At 55.6% G+C, this 16,332-nt stretch overlaps 1 protein-coding gene across 1 annotated transcript; it reads left to right on the top strand.

The window, feature by feature from the left end:
- Positions 1 to 6,833: 6,833 nt before the first annotated feature.
- LOC308627608 (sphingosine-1-phosphate transporter MFSD2B-like) lies at positions 6,834 to 12,753 on the top strand (the record flags this gene model as incomplete). The annotated part of the gene is made up of 10 exons (XM_081253908.1): positions 6,834 to 7,143; positions 7,233 to 7,363; positions 9,216 to 9,306; positions 9,423 to 9,544; positions 9,974 to 10,057; positions 10,368 to 10,448; positions 10,655 to 10,764; positions 11,122 to 11,265; positions 11,653 to 11,823; positions 12,633 to 12,753. The coding sequence occupies 10 exons, from the start codon at positions 6,834 to 6,836 to the stop codon at positions 12,655 to 12,657; spliced, it is 1,269 nt and encodes a 422-aa protein (XP_081110034.1). The 3' UTR covers positions 12,658 to 12,753.
- Between the last annotated feature and the right edge of the window lie 3,579 nt (positions 12,754 to 16,332).

The following is a 16,332-nucleotide window of genomic DNA, read 5'->3' as shown; positions in this document are numbered from 1 at the left end:
TTATGGAGAGAAAAATACAATGCTTTAGTAAACCTATATAGCTATAATTTTAACCAGACTTTTAATTAAAAGTCCCCCAAACAAGATTACAATTACTTTTTATATGTGCTTAAAACAAACAGTTAAGAGAATGTTACTATTAGGTCATGATAGACTGTTTATGATAATCAAGGTCCCAGAGTCTACTCTCCAGATTTAAAACTAAAGAAAAACAATTTTGGACTTCCCTGGCAGTCCAGTGGTTATGACTCCACGCTTCCAATGCAGGGGGAGCAGGTTCGATCTCTGGTCAGGCAACTAAAATTCCCACATAAATAGAGTGGGGTAGAGGTGGTGGTAGTGAATGAAATCACATGGCCCTGGGAAGCCCAAGATGACCACAGAGCATCAAAGGAAGATGAAGCAACGGAAAAGTCAGAAAATGTATGGTCAGAGATGGTGGAGGAGAACCGGGAGGGAGGTAAGGGAGCCAAGGAGGGCAGGGTTTTGAAGAAGCATGGTCAGCATTATGGCTACCTGTGATTGAGGTTTCCTTGGTCAGTGTTACCCCACCTAATCATTAGACCTGTCCCAACACGTAGGTAACAGTGTACACATTTCTTTCAAGAAATAAATGGAGGGACTTCCCTGGTGGTCCAGCAGTTAAGACTCCGTGCTCCCAACGCAGGGGGCCCGGGTTCGATCCCTGGTCAGGGAACTAGATCCCTCATGCTACAACTAAGAGTTCACATGCCTCAACTAAAGATCCAACCTGAGGCCCGTGAGCCATGGCCGCTGAGCCTGCGCGTCCGGAGCCTGTGCTCCGCAACAGGAGAGGCTACAACAGTGAGAGGCCCACGAACCACAAAAAATAAATAAATAAAAAAATAAAGATCCCACCTGTTGCAACTAAGACCTGGCACAGCCAAATAAAAATTAAAAAAAAATGGAGGCTCAGATTTGTTTTAAAAAGTTGACTAAAACCACTAAGAGAGGAAAGCAACATACAAACTCCCTTCTCCCTTTCTCTGATGCTGCAGTGTACCTGCCAGGCTGCACTGTCTCCTCAGTGGGCAGGCAGAGGCCAAGTTCAGTGGGTTAAGGAGGGAATGGTAGCGGCTTCCCTGGTGGCGCAGTGGTTAAGAACCCGCCTGCCATTGCAGGGGACACAGGTTCAAGCCCTGGTCCGGGATGATCCCACATGCCATGGAGCAACTAAGCCCGTGAGCCACAACTACTGAGCCCGCACGCCTACAGCCCGTGCTCTGCAACAAGAGAAGCCACTGCAATGAGAAGCCCGTGCACGGCAACCAGAGAAAGCTTCACAGCAACGAAGACCCAACACAGCCAAAAAAAATCACACTCAAAAAAAGGAGGGAATGGCAGGTGAGGGTCAGGAGACAGGAGACAACGCTGTGGAGCTGGCTGGCGGAGGAGAAAGTGAAGAGAACAGGAAAGGCTGTTTTTGTTTGTTCGAGGACGAGGGCACCATGGACATTCACTTGTTCAGTTAGCAGACATTTATCCATGTTGAACGTTCACCTCTGGGCACTGAGGATGTAGCCCTCGTGACATTTCTGTTTTAACAGGGGTGTCAAGCAGTAAACAAGAAAGCCGTTGATAACTATATAGTTGTATGTGGAGGTGGGTTCTACTGAGCACAAGCAAAGTGGGTGGAACGTAGAGAGCTGGGGGTGGAGCAGGCGATTGTGGGGAAGCAGGAAAGGCCTCCCTGAGGAAGTGATACTTCAGGAGAGACCTGATCCTGTGAGACCTTGAGGGGGACTGTTGATGGGATGCAGGGGTGGGGCTGGGAGGGCCTTGAGCAAGTGGATGGCATGCTCTCCTGGATTTAAGTGGGGATGGAAAAGGTCATGGAGAGGGAAGGGGCAAGGGGAGATGTCTGCCTTTGCTGGCGATAGGCCCTGGGCTGGCCGTGGTGGTAAGGAGAGATCTTCTTCCTCTGAAGCAGGAGGACGGGCTCTGAGGAGGGTGGGTGTCAGGAGAGGGACATGGATATGGGGGGAGCTCAGTGGGCAAATGTGAGCCGAAGGTCGAAGAGTAGGAATAATGGAATTACAGTGGAATCGAAGCATAGCGTCAGAGGCAGGGATGCTGGCGTTTGGTTTCAGAGGAGGAGTGGTCCTGTGATACCGAAGTCCTGGGTCAGCCATACCTCCAAAAACTATTTTAAGCCCTGGCTAGCTCCACAAGCTTTGGAATCAGGCCAACTGGGGTACAAGACCGTTTCTACCACCAACTGATCTTAGGCAAGTTGCTGAATCTCTCTAAGCCTGTTTCCTCATCTGAAAATGAGAATCTTAGTACCTGCTTCATACGGCTGCTATGAAGAAGAAACGGAATAATACCTTTTGGACAGCCCATGATTACCTCCTGTCTCTGAGATCTAACCCCTAACCCCCAACCCCCAGAGGTGGCCCCCTGCAGCTGTCTTTGTACAGTGAAGCTCTGATCCTTGAGACTGCTTTCCCGGGAAATAGCATAGGTAACATAAAAGGTGGCACAAGCTTCTGATCCCACCTGTGTTGCCCAGGTTTCCAGAGCACAGCATAACATAACATGGTAGAAACTACCTGGTCTTCGGTCGTACCAGGTACTGTCCCCATAGGGCCAGTGATTTTCCAGTGTTAAGAAACTGTTCTGTATGTGTGCGTGTGTGTGAGTGTGCAGTGTGTGAGGTATGTGTGTGGTGTGTGCGCCTGTGCACGGGGCGGGCGGTGAGCAGAGCTTCCTGTCAGCCCCTTCCTGAACCGGTCAGGTGGACAAGGAAGAGACACCGAGCCCAGCTCTTTCTCTGGGGCCCTGTGACCTCAAGGATCAGGTGCCCATGTCAGTGTCACGGGGCCAGAAAGTTCAGGTATCAGACAGACTGGGTCACACTCTGCACTCTCTCTCTGAGGTCAGCTTCCTTCTTGTGCTATAGCATTTGTAGAGGAAGCTGAACACTTTAAGCTCTGAGGGTCACATCCTGCCTGAGTGTGTCTGAACTCTGGCCGTCTTAGACCTAGCACCTAATCTCACACCTAAGAGGCAGCCAGAGGTCTAAAGAGGAAGGGGGCCTAGCCCCGGGCAGTGGGCTCAGGAGGGGACTGAGCTGGGGGCTGGGAGAAATGTGGGGGCACGTCTGCACCTCCTGGTCTCCCTTGAGGTATCTGGGCTTCTCTAGGAGGAGTTGCTGGGGCATCAGGGTCCCCACAGGTTGCTCAACTCTTCCCCAGGCCCCAAACCCACATGAGCCACCTGGCCACTATCGAGTCTCAACTTTTTTCTCTTCCAAAAGAAGGAAGGAACCCACCCCCCACATGGCACCTCTGGTCTGAGGAAATGCAGACTCTGGGACATGTGGCTGATGGGCCACAGCCAGTTTCAGTGACATCAGGCACCCTCCCCTTCCCTCCTCGGGACAGGGCTTTCCCAGGAGGTGGGATGAGAAGGCTGGCCACAGGCAAATTTTACAGACTCAGTAGAAGATAAACCCTTTAATTTGTTTCTGAAAAAATAAATCTCAGTGGGTCTTTCTTCCCCAAAGACATGGCCTCTAGAAAACGGTGGTTCCTGTGCTTTTATAAGATAAACTTTCAGGGGACTTCCCTGGCCGCCCAGTGGTTAAGACTCCGCACTTCCACTGCAGGGGGCACGGGTTCCATCCCCGGTCGGGGAACTAAGATCCCGCATGTGGTGAGGCACAGTCAGAAAAACAAAAAGATAAACTTTCAGAAAAATATTTCCACAAAAGTAACTTTTGTTCATAAAAATGATGGATCTTCGGTGGCTCGGTATCAGTCAGTGTCTGCTTCTAGAAACAGTGTCATCCACTTAGCTGTACAAAGGGAAAGAAACACCTCATGCCCTGCTCAGTGTATCCCCACCACTGGCCCCATTCGCTCCCTCTGGGGTCTTCTGGCCTCGCTGCATCTGTCTCTCTCCTAATTGGACAGCCCAGCATGTCCGTCTGTCCCCACTCTGCCCACTCACGTGCTGTCAGCCTCTCTCAGACATCCAGTGGAACATCAGGGGAAACGAGTTCTGTGTGTCTGTCCTGTCAGGTAGCTTTGCCATCCAAGCAGGTTGGTGGGCCTGGTGCTCCCACAGGAAGTCTGCAGACCAGGCTGGTAGGGGCTTCCTTTTTCCAGGAATAGTTGCTACTGGTATGCTTTCCAGGTCACAGGTTGCCTGGAGCTGGGTAGTCAGGGGCACGGGCCTATCTGAGATGTCCTGCAGTCAACAGGCAAGACATGACAGGTGGGGGTCCTGGAGCCCAGGCCACTCCCTTCAGGAGAGTCACCGAAGACGCCATATCCCAGGGGAAAAGACAGGTCATGTGTAAACTGGGAAGCAGGGGTGCCGAAGGGCTGAGAAGAAAGGGGGACTTGGAGTCCAGAAGACGCTGCTCCTGCCGCTCCAGCTCACACGAGTCTCAAGTTCAAGCGAGGCTGTAGCTGGTCCTCCTGTCGGAAAGGGAAGAAGCCAAAGGGAAGGAGGACGTGGGTGGGGCCCCGTGGAAGTGTCAGTGGCTGCTCCTTGTCTCTCTAGCAGCTCCTCCCCTTCTCAACCCCGTGAATGAAGCTAAAACCCTGTTCTTCCGAGTCCCACCAAGCAGTTCCCCATCCACCTGTTATTCCCCGAGTGTAGCGCATGAGCTCAGTAAGATGGGCTGGAGTCCCAGGCCGTCCACAGCAAGCAGTGAGGGACCCATGACAAAGCCACTTCCTGCCTATCGTGCGTGGTCCTCTGTATCTACATGGACTCGTGTTTGTAAACGCATGAGCGTCGGCAAAAACGTGGACAAGGCTCGTGAACGTCTGCTGGACCAGACGTGTTGATACTGCAGCGCCTGCTTGGCCTCAGGCTCTGGGCTGAGCTCTTGGGACGCAAACATGAAGAAAACAGACCCAGCTTTCAAGGTCCCCCCAGTCCACTGCGAAAGCCAGACAGTGAGCAGATCACCCTCGGGCAGTGGGATCGGTGGTGGTTCGCAGGGGGAAGAACAAGGTCAGAGAGAGCTGCTCGGTGCAGCCTGCGGCGGGGAGAGCGGAGACGGCTCCCAGGCTGGAGGGTGGTGCCATCCACCGGGACCGAGGCACAGCAGGAGCAGCGATTGGGGAAGAAGATAAATTCGGTTTGGGGCCCCTTTAGACTGACTGCCATGCTTGTGGGACATCAGGTGGAGGTGACCAAATGAGAGCCGTGCACATCTGCATGCCACCAAGGCGTTGGCAGCCCTCCTGTGTATACCCGTGTGCGAGAGGTGCCTACCTCCCAAGGGAGTGGGAGCTGTTCCGACGTGGCACCTTTGGAGTGGGGCCGGACAGGAGGATGCACAGACCGATGAGGATCATGCAGGTGGGCATGGCACCGATGAGGACTTTGAGGGTCACCACTATCTGTTCCGCCTGCTTGCAGGCTCCTGACTCATACCCCGCAAAGCTGGGGAAACACCATCCCATGCATCCAGCTCAGAGCCTGGCTTCCTGACGGAGGGGTCCCAAATGCCCAACCGCGACGCTATCCTGAAACTTGGATAGTTTCCTGGCCACATCAGCATAACTATGGAGGACGGAGTGTGAGGGAACGAAGAGACCAGGGAGGAGTTCAGAGAAAGCTGAGAATGGGGGAAGCAGAGGCTTCAGAAGGGGTACAGCCACCAAGAAGGGCCCCTCCCAGTCATGTGCACAGAGAAAGCACCCTCCGGACCCACGGGTGACCCCTGGCTGGCTAAGGTGGAGGACTCTGCCCTCTGCTTCCCATGCCGCTAGTCTTTTGTGCCTCTGGTACAGCCCAGCTCTGTGACTCACTCCAGGCTGAGAGTGGAGATGCCCAGGGCGCCTGCACCTGAAAGCTTGGTGAAGAAGACATAGGATGAATAGGAGATGGTCTCCAGCCCTGGGCCGTGCTGGTGCTGCAGCTGGAATTCATCCACCACATCTGGAAGCATGGACCTGGGGGAGGGGGCTGCAGAATTATCCCTTTTATCCTCCCCACAGCCACCAGCCCAGGAGCTCTCTGGGGACAGAGAGTGAGTCAGATTCACCCCTGGGTCCCCGCTGCCCAGGACCGGCCCACAGAGTCAGACAATATTTCCCCAACACACAGCTGTCCACCATTCCTGCCGCCTGGCGCTCTTTCGGGAGGGCTCCACAGATGGCGCTGGCAGCCTCTATCTCCCGCAAGGCGGGGAGGGCCCCTCCCCAGCGCAGCCTGTGCACAAGGCCTGGGACAGCAGGTTGATGTGAAGGAGGGATACCCAGTAGGAAGGACGTGAGGCTCCCACTCCCATTTCCCTTCACCCAGCCTACCAGGGTAGCAGCAAGGACACGGCAATGCTCACGCCAGATACCAAGGCCACGACGTATGCCACGGGTGCTGTGGGCACAGCAGCCAGCAGGATTGCAAATGGCACCATCCCCGAGGGAGACAGACACACTAGCTGCTCCCTCCCCCTGCACCAACCCCCCTCAACTGCTCTTTGACGCACCCACTCACCGCTCTACTGATGACCCCCGGCGCCTGGTCCCCTGCTAGGCACTGAGCACTGCCGGCCCCCAGGAGGCTCAGGCTCCCAGGTCACTGCCCCCCCATATCCCTCCAGGTCTTGCTTCCTGCCTCACTCACAAAGATCCCGAAGGCTGACATCCTCTTCCCAAATCGCTGCAGAACCCACTCCCACATCGGGGTGCTCAGCACTGCCGAGACCTGTGAGGGGACAGAATCATCACAGCCCAGGACACGCCACCTGCGCCTATGCCTGTGCCAGGCCCTCAAAGCCCTGACTTTTAGGAGGGACGCTCGACGTTGACCTTGCCCCCTGGCTGGAAACAGTGGCTGTGAACTTTATGACCCTGGCCCCAATTCCACCCTCGGCTGAAATGCAGGTGACCAAGACCACAGCACAGTCCAGAACACTGACCACCGGAAGTCCGGCCACGTGTGTCACGGCAAGGGTCACAAATCCCCAACATCAGTGGGGACGTGCCTGCCTGGCGCAGGCCTGGCCTCAGGAAGCTGCTGGCCTGGGTTGGCAGTCTGGTGGCAGGCGCCATCCTAAGCTCTGCCCGGTTTCTCAGTTCTTCCAGGTGCCCTACACGGCACTGACCATGCTCTTGACACCCAGCCCCAGGGAGCGGGACTTGGCCACCGTGTACCGTGAGTGAAGGCAGGCGTCGGGTGCGTGAGGTGGGATGGCTCTCTCCCTGGCCCCACCAGCTGTCACCTTGCTACACACTCTGTCCCAGGGATGACCTTGGAGATGGCAGGGACGCTGATGGGTGCCACTGTCCATGGAGTCATCGTGTCTGGTGCCCACGGGTCCCACAGTTGCAAGGAGACTGCGCTCCCAGGACAAGTGGCCATCTCCACCAACGTAGTGAGTGCCCAGGCTACCCAGACCCACTGGGACCCCCGGTTCGGGTCACTTATTTCTTCCAGGGCCGTTTCTCCCCCAGGTCTCTTCATGGTGGTTTGGGGGCTCAGCTCTGCACACCATGCCCTCTCGTTCCTTCCCTGCTCCTGTAGCTGAGCCCATGCCCTCCCTCCTCCCTGCTAACTCTGCTTCTGCTGGGTGCCTTCTAAACATGGAGTCAGACAACAGATCAGCAGGCCATCTGGAGGGGAGGAGGCGGACCCCCGAGAAGGGATGGGGTGGGGAAGGGCCACAGGCAGGGACAGGGGAGAGAGACAGCAGAACGGTTTGGTGTCCTGGCAGAGCCCTGGGCAAAACCTGACCTATGACCAGTCCTACCCATCCCTGAACGGGTGACTGCCAACGCCAACCCCACCCCCAGTGTGAAAGGGCTAGTACCCCTTCGTGTCTCCTCAAAGCAGGTCCCTTTTCAGCAGTTAGGGGACGTGCCTCTATTTATCCATCAAGTTCATCTTCTATCCACCCCCCAGCCCTTTCTCCTTAAGCAAATGACATCACTCACCTCCACCGACATTTGGGAATTAAAGGTATGAGAATAATACCAACAACACCCATGGTTCACCACCTGTAAGGAAACATTACAATGAAGTCCTTGTGTACACCCCCATCCCCAGACCCATCTGTAGCCCAGCTACCGAATGTGCCTGGGCACAGTGCACAGTGGAGCTGTAGAGCCCCAGAGAGAGCGGGGAAGTCAGTTTCCCCTTCCCGTGGCCCACGGCCCCGGTCTAGGGATTGCCTGAGTCCGGGTCGGGGAGAGACTCTGCCCAGCTGCCCTCAAACCACATCATGGTGCTATGAGCCTGGGATCAGAGGGATTGTGACCTACAGATTCACCCTCCCCTCTTCCATGCCTAGGCCCCACTGAGGCCTCTACAAGTGCCCTCACCAAAGCTACTGGGTCACTGTCTGGGTGAGGGTGGAACAGAGTGTGGCAGTGGCCTTGGGTTGGAGAGCAGGAGCTGGGCAGGGCCTGGGATGCCAAGAGGTAGGGAGCAGGAGGCTGAGAACCCCGCCCGGGAGGCGGAGCCTCGTGTGAGCCAAGGCGAGAAGCATTTAGGTGCCTCTTGGTAGTTCCAGCTCTGTTGTTCCATCGACTTCACTTACAAAACACAAATTCATAGATAAAATCATCATGAATTTCAAGACAGCAGAGCATTAACTCCCAAGTGCAGTGCCTTCTGAATGTGGGACCCTGTGCAACTGTGCTGGATCCACACTGGTGAAGCCCTGCCCCTCTCCCTCTTTCTTCCCCCACCAAAGGCAGCCCCTGTCCTGAATTGGGTGGCTGTTACTCCCATGCATGCCTTAAATGTATCTTATTACATATGTGTCTTCCTCTGAATGCTAGGTAGCACCGTTCTGGTTTTGACATTTATCTGCGTCATCATGCATCACACTGTCTGCTCCTGGATCTGTCTCCCCACCCACTCCAAGCCCCTTATTGTGGATGCACAGGATCACTTATTCATCACCGTAACCACAGGGTCTAGCACGCAGAAATCAGCCCCAATGAACGTTTGCTTAAAAAAAAGAGAGAGAGAGGGGAACGGGGCTTAGACCCACGGTGGCATGGATGCCCGCAGGAGGCAGAGGGTCAGCAGAAGGACCACTCTGGGCCCTTAGATCTCCCTCTCCTGCTGGGCTGGTTGGGAGGAGGGGCACCCCGCATCCTTGGGCTTGGGCTGAGGGTCCCTCTGCTCCCACTGGGAGGTACTCCTGCCCGGCCCCTGGGTATCCCCACCTCCGTGGGTTGGAGACATCACCCCCACTGAGGTCCTGTCCTGTCCCACAGACTCGTCTCTACTCCATTGCAGCCACTGTGGTTGCTGTGACGTACCCCGTGTGCAGTAGTTTGCTCTGCCTGGGGGTGAAGGAGCGACCGGGTAGGTGCGGCGTGCAGGCAGGGTGTGGGAAGCAGAAGCTGCGGCCGGGCTCCTCTTGGGCGTGGGTTTAGGTTTTGAACTCCACCAAGCCAAGATGTCCCCTTCCTGTGTTGCAGATGCCTCTGCCCGAGCCTCCGGCCAGGGCCTGAGCTTCCTGGCTGGGCTGCGGCTCACAGTCCGGCACCCGCCCTACCTGAAGCTGGTCATCTCCTTCCTGTTCATCTCGGCAGCCGTTCAGGTACCTCTGGCCAGGCTGATCCCCACTGGCTTGGCTCTGGCCATACTGACCCTGTGTAGGTTCAGGTGTCTCTCGTCCCCACTGCACCAGAGAGAAACCAGTGGCTGGCAAGCGCCTGGCGAGGCTGGTGCTGGGAGGAGAGAAACCTGCCTAGAGCTTGTGGGGCTGGGGAGGGTCAGGGCCCAGACACCAGGAAGCTGACGCTGTCTCGGGTGGTTGTCAGCTGTGCCGGGGAGGGGGACTAGGAATGGCATTTATACCTGTGTCAGGGATAAGCGTCCTTCGTTGGGGAGGGGACTACGTGATGGCGGTAGGAACCGGACGCTTGAGGTCCCAAAGGGGAGGCCAGACTTGAGACCCTAGCCTTGCCCTTGACTTCCACGTTTCTGCCATTTCCCATACACGCCCACTTCCTGGCAACCTCCTCAGGTGGAGCAGGGCTACCTGGTCCTGTTCTGTGCACACGCCTCCCAGCTACATGACCATGTGCAGAGCCTGGTGATAACCATCCTGGTGAGGGGACCTGGGGCCGTGGAGGCAAGGGCGCTCAGGGCCCTGAGTTGGGGATGTGTGACCCTTGCCGTGACACACGTGGCCGGACTTCCGGTGGTCAGTGTTCTGGACTGTGCTGTGGTCTTGGTCACCTGCATTTCAGCCGAGGGTGGAATTGGGGCCAGGGTCATAAAGTTCACAGCCACTGTTTCCAGCCAGGGGGCAAGGTCAATGTCGAGCGTCCCTCCTAAAAGTCAGGGCTTTGAGGGCTTGGCACAGGCATAGGCGCAGGTGGCGTGTCCTGGGCTGTGATGATTCTGTCCCCTCACAGGTCTCGGCAGTGCTGAGCACCCCGATGTGGGAGTGGGTTCTGCAGCGATTTGGGAAGAGGATGTCAGCCTTCGGGATCTTTGTGAGTGAGGCAGGAAGCAAGGCCTGGAGGGATATGGGGGGGCAGTGACCTTGGAGCCTGAGCCTCCTGGGGGCCGGCAGTGCTCAGTGCCTAGCAGGGGACCAGGCGCAGGGGGTCATCAGTAGAGTGGTGAGTGGGTGCATCAAAGAGCAGTTGAGGGGGGTTGGTGCAGGTGGAGGGAGCAGCTAGTGTGTCTGTCTCCCTCGGGGATGGTGCCATTTGCAATCCTGCTGGCTGCTGTGCCCACAGCACCCGTGGCATATGTCGTGGCCTTGGTATCTGGCGTGAGCATTGCCGTGTCCTTGCTGCTACCCTGGTAGGCTGGGTGAAGGGAAATGGGAGTGGGAGCCTCACGTCCTTCCTACTGGGTATCCCTCCTTCACATCAACCTGCTGTCCCAGGCCTTGTGCACAGGCTGCGCTGGGGAGGGGCCCTCCCCGCCTTGCGGGAGATAGAGGCTGCCAGCGCCATCTGTGGAGCCCTCCCGAAAGAGCGCCAGGCGGCAGGAATGGTGGACAGCTGTGTGTTGGGGAAATATTGTCTGACTCTGTGGGCCGGTCCTGGGCAGCGGGGACCCAGGGGTGAATCTGACTCACTCTCTGTCCCCAGAGAGCTCCTGGGCTGGTGGCTGTGGGGAGGATAAAAGGGATAATTCTGCAGCCCCCTCCCCCAGGTCCATGCTTCCAGATGTGGTGGATGAATTCCAGCTGCAGCACCAGTATGGCCCAGGGCTGGAGACCATCTCCTATTCATCCTATGTCTTCTTCACCAAGCTTTCAGGTGCAGGCGCCCTGGGCATCTCCACTCTCAGCCTGGAGTGAGTCACAGAGCTGGGCTGTACCAGAGGCACAAAAGACTAGCGGCGTGGGAAGCAGAGGGCAGAGTCCCCCACCTTAGCCAGCCAGGGGTCACCCGTGGGTCCGGAGGGTGTGTGGGGACCTCCACCCTAGCTTTCTCTGTGCACATGACTGGGAGGGGCCCTTCTTGGTGGCTGTACCCCTTCTGAAGCCTCTGCTTCCCCCATTCTCAGCTTTCTCTGAACTCCTCCCTGGTCTCTTCGTTCCCTCACACTCCATCCACCATAGTTAGGCTGATGTTGCCAGGAAACTATCCAAGTTTCAGGATAGCATGGGATTTGGCATTTGGGACCCCTCCGTCAGGAAGCCAGGCTCTGAGCTGGATGCATGGGATGGTGTTTCCCCAGCTTTGCGGGGTATGAGTCAGGAGCCTGCAAGCAGGCGGAACAGATAGTGGTGACCCTCAAAGTCCTCATCGGTGCCATGCCCACCTGCATGATCCTCATCGGTCTGTGCATCCTCCTGTCCGGCCCCACTCCAAAGGTGCCACGTCGGAACAGCTCCCGCTCCCTTGGGAGGTAGGCACCTCTCGCACACAGGTATACACAGGAGGGCTGCCAACGCCCGGGAGGCATGCAGATGTGCACGGCTCTCATTTGGTCACCTCCACCTGATGTCCCACAAGCATGGCAGTCAGTCTAAATGGGCCCCAAACCGAATTTATCTTCTTCCCCAATCGCTGCTCCTGCTGTGCCTCGGTCCCGGTGGATGGCACCACCCTCCAGCCTGGGAGCCGTCTCCCGCTCTCCCCGCCGCAGGCTGCACCGAGCAGCTCTCTCTGACCTTGTTCTTCCCCCTGCGAACCACCACCGATCCCACTGCCCGAGGGTGATCTGCTCACTGTCTGGCTTTCGCAGTGGACTGGGGGGACCTTGAAAGCTGGGTCTGTTTTCTTCATGTTTGCGTCCCAAGAGCTCAGCCCAGAGCCTGAGGCCAAGCAGGCGCTGCAGTATCAACACGTCTGTTCCAGCAGACGTTCACGAGCCTTGTCCACATTTTTTGCCGGCACTCATGCGTTTACAAACACGAGTCCATGTAGATACAGAGGACCACGCACGATAGGCAGGAAGTGGCTTTGTCATGGGTCCCTCACTGCTTGCTGTGGACGGCCTGGGACTCCAGCCCATCTTACTGAGCTCATGCGCTACACTCGGGGAATAACAGGTGGATGGGGAACTGCTTGGTGGGACTCGGAAGAACAGGGTTTTAGCTTCATTCACGGGGTTGAGAAGGGGAGGAGCTGCTAGGAGACAAGGAGCAGCCACTGACACTTCCATGGGGCCCCACCCACGTCCTCCTTCCCTTTGGCTTCTTCCCTTTCCGACAGGAGGACCAGCTACAGCCTCGCTTGAACTTGAGACTCGTGTGAGCTGGAGCGGCAGGAGCAGCGTCTTCTGGACTCCAAGTCCCCCTTTCTTCTCAGCCCTTCGGCACCCCTGCTTCCCAGTTTACACATGACCTGTCTTTTCCCCTGGGATATGGCGTCTTCGGTGACTCTCCTGAAGGGAGTGGCCTGGGCTCCAGGACCCCCACCTGTCATGTCTTGCCTGTTGACTGCAGGACATCTCAGATAGGCCTGTGCCCCTGACTACCCAGCTCCAGGCAACCTGTGACCTGGAAAGCATACCAGTAGCAACTATTCCTGGAAAAAGGAAGCCCCTACCAGCCTGGTCTGCAGACTTCCTGTGGGAGCACCAGGCCCACCAACCTGCTTGGATGGCAAAGCTACCTGACAGGACAGACACACAGAACTCGTTTCCCCTGATGTTCCACTGGATGTCTGAGAGAGGCTGACAGCACGTGAGTGGGCAGAGTGGGGACAGACGGACATGCTGGGCTGTCCAGTTAGGAGAGAGACAGATGCAGCGAGGCCAGAAGACCCCAGAGGGAGCGAATGGGGCCAGTGGTGGGGATACACTGAGCAGGGCATGAGGTGTTTCTTTCCCTTTGTACAGCTAAGTGGATGACACTGTTTCTAGAAGCGGACACTGACTGATATCGAGCCACCGAAGATCCATCATTTTTATGAACAAAAGTTACTTTTGTGGAAATATTTTTCTGAAAGTTTATCTTTTTGTTTTTCTGGCTGTGCCTCACCACATGCGGGATCTTAGTTCCCCGACCGGGGATGGAACCCGTGCCCCCTGCAGTGGAAGTGCGGAGTCTTAACCACTGGGCGGCCAGGGAAGTCCCCTGAAAGTTTATCTTATAAAAGCACAGGAACCACCGTTTTCTAGAGGCCATGTCTTTGGGGAAGAAAGACCCACTGAGATTTATTTTTTCAGAAACAAATTAAAGGGTTTATCTTCTACTGAGTCTGTAAAATTTGCCTGTGGCCAGCCTTCTCATCCCACCTCCTGGGAAAGCCCTGTCCCGAGGAGGGAAGGGGAGGGTGCCTGATGTCACTGAAACTGGCTGTGGCCCATCAGCCACATGTCCCAGAGTCTGCATTTCCTCAGACCAGAGGTGCCATGTGGGGGGTGGGTTCCTTCCTTCTTTTGGAAGAGAAAAAAGTTGAGACTCGATAGTGGCCAGGTGGCTCATGTGGGTTTGGGGCCTGGGGAAGAGTTGAGCAACCTGTGGGGACCCTGATGCCCCAGCAACTCCTCCTAGAGAAGCCCAGATACCTCAAGGGAGACCAGGAGGTGCAGACGTGCCCCCACATTTCTCCCAGCCCCCAGCTCAGTCCCCTCCTGAGCCCACTGCCCGGGGCTAGGCCCCCTTCCTCTTTAGACCTCTGGCTGCCTCTTAGGTGTGAGATTAGGTGCGAGGTCTAAGACGGCCAGAGTTCAGACACACTCAGGCAGGATGTGACCCTCAGAGCTTAAAGTGTTCAGCTTCCTCTACAAATGCTATAGCACAAGAAGGAAGCTGACCTCAGAGAGAGAGTGCAGAGTGTGACCCAGTCTGTCTGATACCTGAACTTTCTGGCCCCGTGACACTGACATGGGCACCTGATCCTTGAGGTCACAGGGCCCCAGAGAAAGAGCTGGGCTCGGTGTCTCTTCCTTGTCCACCTGACCGGTTCAGGAAGGGGCTGACAGGAAGCTCTGCTCACCGCCCGCCCCGTGCACAGGCGCACACACCACACACATACCTCACACACTGCACACTCACACACACGCACACATACAGAACAGTTTCTTAACACTGGAAAATCACTGGCCCTATGGGGACAGTACCTGGTACGACCGAAGACCAGGTAGTTTCTACCATGTTATGTTATGCTGTGCTCTGGAAACCTGGGCAACACAGGTGGGATCAGAAGCTTGTGCCACCTTTTATGTTACCTATGCTATTTCCCGGGAAAGCAGTCTCAAGGATCAGAGCTTCACTGTACAAAGACAGCTGCAGGGGGCCACCTCTGGGGGTTGGGGGTTAGGGGTTAGATCTCAGAGACAGGAGGTAATCATGGGCTGTCCAAAAGGTATTATTCCGTTTCTTCTTCATAGCAGCCGTATGAAGCAGGTACTAAGATTCTCATTTTCAGATGAGGAAACAGGCTTAGAGAGATTCAGCAACTTGCCTAAGATCAGTTGGTGGTAGAAACGGTCTTGTACCCCAGTTGGCCTGATTCCAAAGCTTGTGGAGCTAGCCAGGGCTTAAAATAGTTTTTGGAGGTATGGCTGACCCAGGACTTCGGTATCACAGGACCACTCCTCCTCTGAAACCAAACGCCAGCATCCCTGCCTCTGACGCTATGCTTCGATTCCACTGTAATTCCATTATTCCTACTCTTCGACCTTCGGCTCACATTTGCCCACTGAGCTCCCCCCATATCCATGTCCCTCTCCTGACACCCACCCTCCTCAGAGCCCGTCCTCCTGTTTCAGAGGAAGAAGATCTCTCCTTACCACCATGGCCAGCCCAGGGCCTATCGCCAGCAAAGGCAGACATCTCCCCTTGCCCCTTCCCTCTCCATGACCTTTTCCATCCCCACTTAAATCCAGGAGAGCATGCCATCCACTTGCTCAAGGGCCTCTCAGCCCCACCCCTGCATCCCATCAACAGTCCCTCAAGGTCTCACAAGATCAGGTCTCTCCTGAAGTATCACTTCCTCAGGGAGGCCTTTCCTGCTTCCCCACAATCGCCTGCTCCACCCCCAGCTCTCTACGCTCCACCCACTTTGCTTGTGCTCAGTAGAACCCACCTCCACATACAACTATATAGTTATCAACGGCTTTCTTGTTTACTGCTTGACACCCCTGTTAAAACAGAAATGTCACGAGGGCTACATCCTCAGTGCCCAGAGGTGAACGTTCAACATGGATAAATGTCTGCTAACTGAACAAGTGAATGTCCATGGTGCCCTCGTCCTCGAACAAACAAAAACAGCCTTTCCTGTTCCCTTCACTTTCTCTTTCTCTTCAAATAATCGGTTTACTCTCCTCCCGCCAGCCAGCTCCACAGCATTGTCTCCTGTCTCCTGACCCTCACCTGCCATTTCCTCCTTTTTTTGCGTGTGATTTTTTAAAATAAAAAAAAATTTTTAATCTTTATTTTTCGTTGTGTTGGGTCTCCGTTGCTGCGAAGGTTTCTCTGGTTGCCATGCGCGGGCTTCTCATTGCGGTGGCTTCTCTTGTTGTGGAGCACGGGCTCTAGGCGTGCGGGCTCAGTAGTTGTAGCTCATGGGCTCTAGAGTGCAGGCTCAGTAGTTGTGGCGCACGGGCTTTGTTGCTCCGCGGCATGTGGGATCTTCCCGGACCAGGGCTTGAACCTGTGTTCCCTCAAATGGCAGGCGGGTTCTTAACCACTGCGCCACCAGGGAAGCCCCTGCCATTCCCTCCTTAACCCACTCAATTTGGCCTCTGCCTCCCCACTGAGGAGATAGTGCAGCCCGGCAGGCGCACTCCAGCATCAGCGAAAGGGAGAAGGGAGTTTGTATGTTGCTTTCCTCTCTTAGTGGTTTTAGTCAACTTTTTAAAACAAATCTGAGCCTCCATTTTTTAAAAAAATATTTATTTGGCTGCGCCAGGTCTTAGTTGCAGCAGGTGGGATCTTTATTTTTTTATTTATTTATTTTTTGC

Source organism: Mesoplodon bidens (assembly GCF_964165515.1).
Source record: "Mesoplodon bidens genome assembly, chromosome: 14".
Lineage (NCBI taxonomy): Eukaryota > Metazoa > Chordata > Mammalia > Artiodactyla > Ziphiidae > Mesoplodon > Mesoplodon bidens.
The sequence above is the reverse complement of the archived record's forward strand: the minus strand, read 5'-3'. Positions and strand labels throughout refer to the sequence as shown.